Source organism: Urocampus carinirostris, chromosome 3, assembly GCF_059441175.1.
Source record: "Urocampus carinirostris isolate Australia breed hairy pipefish chromosome 3, RoL_Ucar_1.0, whole genome shotgun sequence".
Lineage (NCBI taxonomy): Eukaryota > Metazoa > Chordata > Actinopteri > Syngnathiformes > Syngnathidae > Urocampus > Urocampus carinirostris.
This window is the reverse complement of record NC_142351.1, coordinates 63,826,847-63,837,278: the sequence shown is the minus strand read 5'-3', so window position 1 is coordinate 63,837,278 and position 10,432 is coordinate 63,826,847. Positions and strand designations below refer to the sequence as shown.

Below are 10,432 nucleotides of genomic sequence, written 5' to 3'. Positions count from 1 at the left end.
CGAAGATGGCAGGAAAATAGTTCCTTAAAAGAGTATATTTGAATTCATTTTAATTCAATTGAGGGAAATAAGAAATTGATCCTCAAGTAGGTAACAGGAATTCTCCGGAGTGACTTGTATCTCAGAAAATACGGTGCACGAAAAATAGAGCAAATTTAGAATAGAATAGAAAAAATATTATTTATTATAACAGCATCCATTGCAGCCTGGTCATCCTGGAAGGGAGATTACCACATATGCAGTCCCTTCTCAAGATATCTTCATTTTCCTAATGTTGACGTTTTTGAATTTTTCCTTGCCCCTTGTAGGTTTAAGATCGGGGGATGGTGTAACAATAGTCTGTGGTTTGCAATAATCTGTGGTCTGTGCAGCCCTTTGAGACTCTTTGTGATTAAGGGCTATACAAATAAACATGACTTGAATAGAATAGAATAGAATAGAATAGAATAGAATAGAATAGAATAGAATAGAATAGAATAGAATAGAATAGAATAGAATAGGAATTGGAATTGGAATTGGAAATGGAATTATAATTGAAATTGGAATTAGAATTGTCTTTATTGTCATTGATATCAACATTGTCAAACATTGTATGCAACGGGATTAGACATGAAACTCTAGGGTAAAACATGTAATAAAGACTTTGAGGAGGAAATAAAATAAAAGACTATCAGAATGAATAGGCAAAACTAATAATAATGCCAAGTCATGTAATTTAATATAATTTTTCTTTAATTTTGTTGATCCTGGTTGGTAATTTATCAGAAGGGGGAGTTTTGTATTAGTATGGACCACAGTTCTGAATGTTAATACCTTATAATAAGACTGTTATCAGTACGGATACCAAAACCTGATTTCAATACCCGCCATTACCAACTCGAAGCCAATTTGTTTGAAATAAAAAAGAACAAACGAGTATCTGCTAATTTAGGTCATGTTGAAGAAAGCACAGAGAAGACAGAAAAATAGTGACAAATACAAATACAGTATTGCCGCCTTCCAGTGCCAACATTCTTCAGCGGAACATTTTTAGTTCTAGTGTCTTTGATCATTCTCCATGAGTAGGCCCAGAAAAAGCAGCACTAATGACATGTAACATACATGAAGAATTGAAAATGTTAGCAATACGTAGCACACCAAGCTAACAAAGGCATGTGGTTAACAGTCTTTGATCTGGATCACAGTTTTTTTCTCACTCAATGTTTGGCCTCCTTTTGTTTTACAGCTTAGGGCAAATAATATAAAAAAATACTGTAATCCCTCGTTAATCACAGAAAATGGGGACCGGAAACCCAGATTAACGAAAACCAGGTACTGCTCACAGTAGTCGGACACGGATAACGGATCTTTCTGATATGATTCCCCCCATGTTCCTGCATGGAGCCTCCGCTCAGAAAATGCCTGTCTACTAGCTCGGTAGCCTAGATAGTAGGGCGCCCGCTCCGAGACCGGGAGGTCGCTGGTTCAAGCCTCGGCCGAGTCATACCTAAGACTTACAACATTGGTACCCATTGCCTCCCTGCTTGGCGCTCGGCATTAAGGGTTGGAATTGGGGGGTTTGGTCACCTAATGACTCCCAACACAGCAGTTGGGTCTAAAAACCCGGCGCCGATCGAAGGCGACGAGTCACGTCGATAGCTTCGCGTGACAAAATGATTTCCGGTAGATATCATGTTGGTCGTTGATACTGGCTGAATAATAATAAATACAAATACGACTCCAAGAGCCAAAAAGAAGTTTGCAGGCTCGAGAGCATTCTCCATCCGGGCCCTGGTGCTGTGGAATGCTCTGTCTCCGGAGATAAGATCTGCAACCTCAGTGGAAGTTTTGAAATCTAGACCCACTTCTATTCAATAGTTTATGATTGATGCCCACCTCATACTTTTCTCTTCCTGTCTTTTTCCGACTACCTGGCTGGTGGTGATACGAGGGAGAAGGACAATTTGAGTCAGCCGACCAGCATCTGGACCTGAAGCATGTCAACGCCCTACATCGACCAGCCGGCAGAGATGGGAAGCTGCGTCGTTGCTGTTATGGACTTTTTTGACTATTTTACAGGCTTGAGGCGTTGTTGCTGTCATGCTCTTTCTGGACAGTTTCAACATATTACCTATTTTCTTTTATTGATGTTCACTATGTTTTGTGTACTGTTAACTAACGCTAAATCTATTGCACTCTGGTCATCCTGGAAGGGGGATTACCACTTGTCAGGCCCCCCCAAGGTTTGTCCTTTCTTCATGCTGCGGTTTTGAGTTTTTCCTTGCCTGCATGTTGGTTTAAGATCAGGCAATGGTGTAATTGTTAATCTGTGCAGTCTTTTGAGACATCTTGTGATTAAGAGCTATACAAATAAATGTGACTTGACTTGATCACGGACGCACGGGTGCAGTTAATTTTAGGCGTAAAGAAAGGAACAACAAAGCTGCCACGGAATGACACAAATTGCTCCTTTGGCACCAGGGCACATTTCTTTCATTGAAAAATCCCACGGGACACCACTAGCTGGAAATGTGAAAAAAAAGCTTATATTAACAATATAAGAGTTTTTTAACATCGAAGAGAGACGTTATATTGTAACGTGTTGAATAGGAATCAAATAAATACAAAGAATAAGGTATTTTATCATCCTTCATATTTGTAATGACTCATTGTGAAACCTGGGCCTGTTTGGATGAACACAGAGCTGATACACTGGCAGGACTTGATGAAAGACACACACAAAGCTCTTCCTCCACAATTCTAAGTCTTTCTTTCACTAATTTTCCTGTCGCCAAGCACAAGGCAATTAGCTGCCTGCTGCTGCAGCTTATGGTCTGCAAATGTACCACACAATTATTCTGCAAGCCGCTAGACTGAACAGGCACAAAAATTGGATAATTTCCCAAGGCACACCTGACAATATCTGGTGTACCGTGGCACAGTGGTTCAAAAACACTGGAATTAGGGATAATGCATCGCGGCCCAACAAGTGCAGTTAACTTTTTGCTGTACAGAACAGCATGACAAAATGGTCTTCCGGCTCCAGCTCTCACGAATAGGCAATCGATGATATATTATTGGATGGAATATTATTCAACCCACGATGCAATTGAGGCCGCGAGGGATTACAGTATCATAGCGAGTAGCGAGGGATTACAGTATTATTTTCTTCTTTGAAATTTTCCTGATTTTGGAAAAGATAATGGAGTGGCAGGTTGCAGCTGCTATAGGCACCGATTAAGACCAAACGTCTAGAAGGCGGAGGAAGAAATTTTCCTTCAGAGGATAATGTTGCTCAATCCAGATGAACACATTTGGTCCATGGAAAATGATATCTTTTATTCCTATAGGGAAATAAAAAGTATAATTTTAATCATATCAGCAGTAATTTTTCTGTGGGTTGGAATGTTTTTGAAATATTACCTTACAAGAGACAGTCCTTAAAGGGGCATCAAGACTTAGAGGCGGCTTGGGCAGTTTCACCAGGAAGTCACATCCAAGGTCATCTGGTTTGGGATCTTTTGGAAAATTGGATAAAAACATATCTTCAAGGGGCAGATCTTTTTGTTCATTTAGAATATTACTGTCTAGAGATAGCAATTATCCCACATTTTTATAAAAGGATATGTTGGTCATTTTAAGTATTTTTTTTCTCTCTTTGTAAGGACAAAAGGCTCAAATCTACAGTTTGATTTTTAATTTTGGAAAGAAAAGAAATATCAATATAATAATTTGAAAAATACAATACAAAACGTAACCCTCAAGGTACAAAGGCTCGATTATAGTTGTTTTATTCAGGCTTTTTAATAAAAAAAAAGTCAGCTTAAGACAGAAAGAAACATTTTTTGAGTGTGGAAAAAATATAATAGGACACACTTAAGTATTATTTTTCTTATTTTCTAGAAGAATGGTTGAAATGTGGTACATTACTTTTTTTTTTATATCCGCCAAAAAAAAAATGTGAAGATGGAATAAAATATGATGAATAATTAAAATGAGCAGTATAACTGTAGGTGAAGGCAGAGCAAAACCTTTCTGGAGTATATGAACAAAATACGTGTATTAGGATAATTCGTTATCTTAAGTATATTTTTTTTATTAGCTGCATAACTAAACAATTATTGAGTGCATAAAAAATAAAAAATAAAATAGGGCAATTTTGTCATTTTTATATAAAAGCAATTGAAAAATAGAGTAAAACATAATTTAGAACGTTTGTGGAGTGTTACAACAATCACAAGAGGAGATTTTGCTCACCTTGATTATTATTTGATCTAATTTTCAAAAAGAAAAGCTCAATCATAATTTTGTTTTAGTTTTTTATTCAAACGTGGAGTATCATTAATATTTGAAATAAGAACAAAGTGTAGAAAAAATAATATGACAAAAAAACTAAACAATAGTAATTATATTTACCTTTTAGCGAAAAAAAAAATCTAAAATTATTACAAAATATGATATTTTAAATGACAAGTATTAGCTGCTTGCAGGGCAATACGTATCTGGAGTGTAGAATGAATAGTATTATAAGGTAATGTTGCCATTTTAATTTGGTCATAAGCTCTAGAGTCGTTGCCTTGACTGCAAATGGAATAATAAAAAATTAAAAAAATGGGCTTACATTGGCCCTGATTCAACAATAACACTTCCTTTCTTTTTTTTTGTTTTTTGTTTATGTGAACAAAAACAGATCAGGAATGGGTGCCAGCCACCTGTTCTCATGACAGACGATATTGCCCACCAGGAAGCAGAAGAGAGACAAGGTGAGTTGAAGGAAAGTCATTTGAAGGTGAAAATGTGAAAATAAAGACCGAAAAGGACTCTCTAAAGCAGAATATCCGTGCAAACAAACAAAAAGTCAATAACCAGCAGAGAAATTTAGTAATGAAACAAATTAATATGTCAACAAAATATACATGGACTCACCCGCTCCATAAATAGAGAAAGAACTCCTCCTGTTGGGGGTCATTCGTATTGCACAGGAAAGTCCATTCAGAATTCTTTCCTGGCTTTCCTTTCTCCTGTTCCATAAAGGGTGGGGCTATTCCTATCCAGATAACAAGACCAGATTACGTCACCACCAGTACCTTTTCTCCTGGTGCCATGTGGGAGGTTTCTGTGGAAACAAGGGCGCCATGGCAACGGAGGCTTGGGTTGCCAGGGGGACGGCCGTCGCCATGGCGTTTGCATCACAGCCGGGCTATATTTGAAAGAAGGCATCCTTGCACGTGTCCTGGGTGGATGATGAGAACCAGTGTGGCCGGTCCGGTCCACAAGACTCTACTTTACATAGGTTATTCTTAACACATAGAGCACTTTGAACTAGACATGAACGCACAATAAAGGCATATAATATATTGTTTTTAGACATGACATGTGTTTAAAGACACATTGAACTCACAACGATCAACATTCTAGTGATTATCAGTTAGCTATGACTGACAGACAAATCACAACTCTGGTTAATAAAAAGTGAAGGTCAACGGTGTGTACGTTTGGAGACATTCACAGTTATAGATTCCCTAGCCGGCTGCAACAGGTCACTTAACCAATTTTTGAATCAATAATGAGCGCTATAGATGAGCGGTAGATTGTTTTTCACCTACAAAAACTACTCATCGGAGGGGATCTTTTTGTCGATGCTAGAACGGATTTATTTTCAACCACTGGCGAATCCACCGGTGTTGGTGAAGATCTACTTGTTGGCACTAAAACTGATTTATTTTTCACCGGCAATGACTACACAATGGTGAAGTTATTTTTGAAGACAATAAAACAGATTTATTTTCAAACCCTGGTGGATCTCCTGGTAACCACTATATGTTGGTGAAGACCTTCTAGTGGAAGTTGATAACGATTCCCTTTTTCACTGGCAACAACTGAAGATCGTGAAGATCTTGATGTTAAAACCGATTTATTTTCAACCATTGGCAGATCCAACAGGAATGACGACGATCAGAGAAAATATTCCTGTTAACGATAACACAGTGTTTTTTGGTTAAATCCCTGGCAGATCAACTAGCAATGACAACGGTCAGTGAAGATATTCTTGTTTATGATAAAAACGGTTTCTTTCACCCCCTTGCAAATCCATCTACAACAACTTAACTCAGTGATGATCTCCTTGTTGATGATGAAGCCGATAACTTTTCCACCCATGACAGGTCCACCAGGAAGATCTTTTTATTGATGTTAAATCTTTTTTTTGGGGGGTTCAAACCTTGGCGAATCTACCAGCAAAGATATATTATTGTCACTAGATACGATTTTTTTTGTCCTACCCCTCGCCGATTCACCTGGAACAACTAAACATTGGTGAGAACACTAAAACCGACATTAGAACCCACTGGAAGATCCACAGGAAACAATTAAACATAGGTGAAGTTCTTTTTGTCACTAAAACCAATTTTTGTTGCTGTTGCTCAACACTTTGCCCATCCACTGACAAAACACACGCCAGGGAAGATCTTCTTGTTGACGCTAAAACAGATTTCAACTCCTGGATGATCCACCTCCAAAAACTGTACAGCGGTGAAGCTCTCCATCTTGACGCAAAAAGAGATTTCCTTACAAGCCATGGCAGATTCACCGGCAAATACTACACATCAGTGAAGAGCTTCTTGTTGACGCAGTTCTGCGAGTTGTTTGGTGCACCGGTGGGGAAGTTGGGTGGCGTCTTGAAGGCGCTGTGCTCCTCGATCACCATGTACTCGCTTTTGCTCAATGAAGAAGAAGAACGGGTCTTTCCCAGGTCCTCGGGGTCTGCCAGGGGTTGGCAGCTCCCCACGTGAAGGTATTGGGCCTGCTCCTCGCCGTCTGTCTCCCGGTGATAAAAATAATTGAAGTTGGACACGATGACGGGAACTGGGAGAGCAATGGTCAGGACCCCAGCAATGGCGCATAAGGATCCAACGATCTTTCCCCCAATGGTGACGGGATGCATGTCCCCATACCCCACAGTGGTCATGGTGACCACTGCCCACCAGAAAGCGTCGGGAATGCTGCTGAAGCCCGACTCGGGGTCATCAGCTTCAGCAAAGTAGACGGCGCTAGAAAAGAGGATGACGCCGATAAAAAGGAAGAAGATGAGGAGTCCCAGCTCCCGCATGCTAGCTTTGAGGGTTTGCCCCAGAATCTGTAGACCTTTGGAGTGCCGGGAAAGCTTGAAAATCCGGAAGACGCGCACCAGGCGAATCACACGAAGGATGGCTAGCGACATGGCCTGCTGTCCGTTCCCCTGCCGCTCCGCCAGCTCTGTTCCCAAAGTAATGAAGTAAGGGATAATGGCAACAATATCAATGATGTTCATGATGTTCTTGGAGAAGGTGGCCTTGCTGGGACAGGCAAAAAAACGCACCAGGAGCTCAAAGGAGAACCAGACAATGCACAGCGTCTCCACCACAAAAAATGGGTCGGAAAAAGGGCTGATGAAATAGGGCAGTGTGCCGTTAACCAGGGGGTCCAGGGCCGAGACATCCTGGTTCTCGTCCTTGAACTCAGGGAGCGTCTCCAGGCAGAAGATCACGATGGAGATGAGGATGACCAGGACGGAGACGATGGCAATCCCCCGCGCTGGACCCGAGCTCTCGGGGTACTCAAAAAGCAACCACACCTGCCTCTGAAACTCGTTCTCGGGCAGGGGGCGCTCCTCCTCCTTGATGAAGCCCTCGTCCTCCCGGAACTTCTCCATGGCTTCCTCCCCCAGCTCGTAGAAACGTATCTCTTCGGAGAAGATGTCAATGGGGACATTGACGGGTCTCCGAATCCTCCCTCCTGACTGGTAGTAGTACAGAATAGCATCAAAACTGGGTCGGTTCCGATCGAAGAAGTACTCGTTCCTGAGAGGGTCAAAATACCTCATCCTCTTCTTAGGGTCCCCCAAGAGGGTTTCGGGAAACTGTGCGAGGGTCTTGAGTTGCGTCTCAAAACGTAGACCAGAAATGTTGATGACCACACGCTCGCAGCACTCGTGGTCCGGTTCGTAGTGGTCTATAGAGTGGTGGCCCGAAAGAGCCGCCGACTCCTCCAGCATGTTGTCGCACGCCGCCACAGTCATGACGTCTGTGTCCGAGTAGCCGTGGTTGACCGCCCGGGTTTTGCTGGCGCTCGGCGGGGGTGTTTGCAGGAGGCTCAGGTGGTCGTCCATGCGTCCGGGGACGGTCCCCCACCCTCACCTCCTCCACTGACCCCGCCGCCGCGACACCCTGGTCGTGTCTGGCGTCGTGTTCTTGCGCTTCCCTCCGTGCTTTTTGTTTCCCACCACCCGTCGTGCAGGTTACAAACAAGATTCCACCCGCCCACAGCGACGTGCGCCGGGTGCGCGTCCGACGCACTTGGCCAATCGCGGCGCGCACAAGGACTCAAGCCGAAAGCAACAGTCCGCCGTCATTCACCTCTCTTATTTTTCTCTCTCTCTCACGTTCTCTCTCTCTCTCTCTCTCTCTCTCTCTCTCTCTCTCTCTCTCTCTCTCTCTCTCTCTCTCTCTCTCTCTCTCTCTCTCTCTCTCTCTCTCTCTCTCTCTCTCTCTCTCTCTCTCTCTCTCTCTCTCTTTATTTGGAGGCGTGCTTCCCCTGCCCCCTTTTCGCGTTTTCGTCTTTGTAACGCACGCATGCACACATCAACCTGTCTTTGAAACAAGGTCGTTGCGAGGTGGGGAGGGGGTATACAGGTGAGGATGTGGATCTTTTTTGCTTATAAATTGCGTCCCAGTTATTATATGGTAAAATGTCATATTGTCAGGTATAACGAAATTGTGAATATGCTTAATTGCTGCTAAAATTATCGAGAAAAATTGTTCAAACCACACATTGTTTATTTGCTGTTAATAGTGTCAATAAAATTGTTCAAACCAAAACATTTGAGATAACACTGATTTGGAACGGAAAGGGGAGGGGAGCAAATAATCAACCTGCTTACTGGAATTTTACAAAAAAAATGATATATTTTGACGTCAAAATACACACAATTGTGCACATCATAAGATATTTGTTGGTAGGTAAGAACTGCTGAGTAGCCTGCTCACCGGTTTTGATTTGTAAACTCTTTACAACAGCTTAGGAGGTCCTCAGTGACTGGTTAAATGGAGTCCATACAGCATTTACCATTCGACAAGTATTTCTGTAGCAGGATTTTTGGAGTATTTCTGTAGTTTTGTTGGATTTTTGTAGTATTTTAGTAGTATTTCCGTGTTATTGTAGTTTTAATGTCAAATTATTTTTGTAGAATTTCTTTGGTAGTATTTTTGTAGTATTTTTGTTGTAATTGTGTAGTATTAATGTTGTTTTTGTCGTATCCCCATTGTTTTTTTGTGGCATTTCTTTAATATTATTCTTGTAGTATTTTTGTAGTATTTCTGTAGAATCACTGTGGTAATATTTCTTTATCATTCCTGTATCATGTAGTATTACTGTCATGGTATGTCTGTGGTATTTGTTGCAGTATTTCTGTAACATTATTTTTGTAGTATTTCTATAGTGTTTTTTCGTATTTCTGTAGAAGTATTTTCGTCTGTTATCACCTATATTTTATGCTGATGATTCCTGTGTATACCTGCATTGGCTCTCTGTTAGCTTAAGATGTAATTTTAAGGTTCTGTTGGTATTATACAAAATCATGCATGGACTTGCTCCCTCCTATCTTTCAGATTTAATCTCACCGTATGTTTCGGTCTGGAGCCTTCACTCTGAAAATGCTGGTCTACTAGTGATCCCAAGAGCCAAGAAGAGATCCGCAGGTTCGAGAGCGTTCTCCATTCGGGCCCCAGTGCTGTGGAATGCTCTTCCCCCTGAGATTCGATCTTCAACCTCAGTGGAATTGTTTAAATCTAGTCTTAAACACACTTCTATTATATAGTATATGAATAAACTATAGTTTATGTTGACAATATCTGTGTACTATTTGTTATTGCAACATCCATTGCAGCCTGGTCATCCTGGAAGGGGGATCATCTCATGTGCGGTCCCTTCTCAAGGTTTCTTCATTTTCCTCATGTTGAGGTTTTTGAGTTTTTCCTGGCCCTGCTGTAGGTTTTAGATCAGGGGATGGTGTAATAATAGTCTGTGGTTTGCAATAATCTGTGGTCTGTGCATCCCTTTGAGACTCTTTGTGATTAAGGGCTATACAAATAAACATGACTTGACTTCACTTGACTCATTGTGATTAAGGGCTATACAAATAAACATGACTTTCCTTGACAAACCAGTCATGGGTTATTGTGATTCACTATCTTCGAAGTCATTGACACGATCACTGATCGAGACAAACCTGTCGCAATAACATGGTAATAACTTAAATTATTTGGGAATTGCAATGAAAACAAGTAGCCCTTCTTGCTAATTTAGGAAAGAAAAAACAAATCTCTTCATTAAAAAACTTTGGTGATCCCTTCTTTAAACGTTTTCCAACAAAAACAAAACAAACATCAATGAGAGAATGATGACAGGAGACAATAAG

At 41.1% G+C, this 10,432-nt stretch overlaps 1 protein-coding gene and 1 long non-coding RNA gene across 2 annotated transcripts; one reads left to right on the top strand and one right to left on the bottom strand.

Moving 5' to 3' along the window:
* Positions 1-916: 916 nt before the first annotated feature.
* Positions 917-8,357, bottom strand: LOC148370428 (potassium voltage-gated channel subfamily A member 3). The gene is made up of 3 exons (XM_088332941.1): positions 4,906-8,357; positions 3,403-3,497; positions 917-3,323 (listed from the first exon to the last, which is right to left on the bottom strand). Exon 1 carries the CDS (start codon positions 8,123-8,125, stop codon positions 6,578-6,580), a length of 1,548 nt encoding a protein of 515 aa, XP_088189067.1. The 5' UTR covers positions 8,126-8,357; the 3' UTR covers positions 917-3,323; positions 3,403-3,497; positions 4,906-6,577.
* Positions 8,358-8,505: 148 nt separating this feature from the next.
* On the top strand, positions 8,506-9,863 carry LOC148370427 (uncharacterized). Its single transcript, XR_015850130.1, has 2 exons — positions 8,506-8,648; positions 9,624-9,863. It is a non-coding gene; the product is annotated as an uncharacterized LOC148370427 (long non-coding RNA).
* The last annotated feature ends 569 nt before the right edge of the window (positions 9,864-10,432 follow it).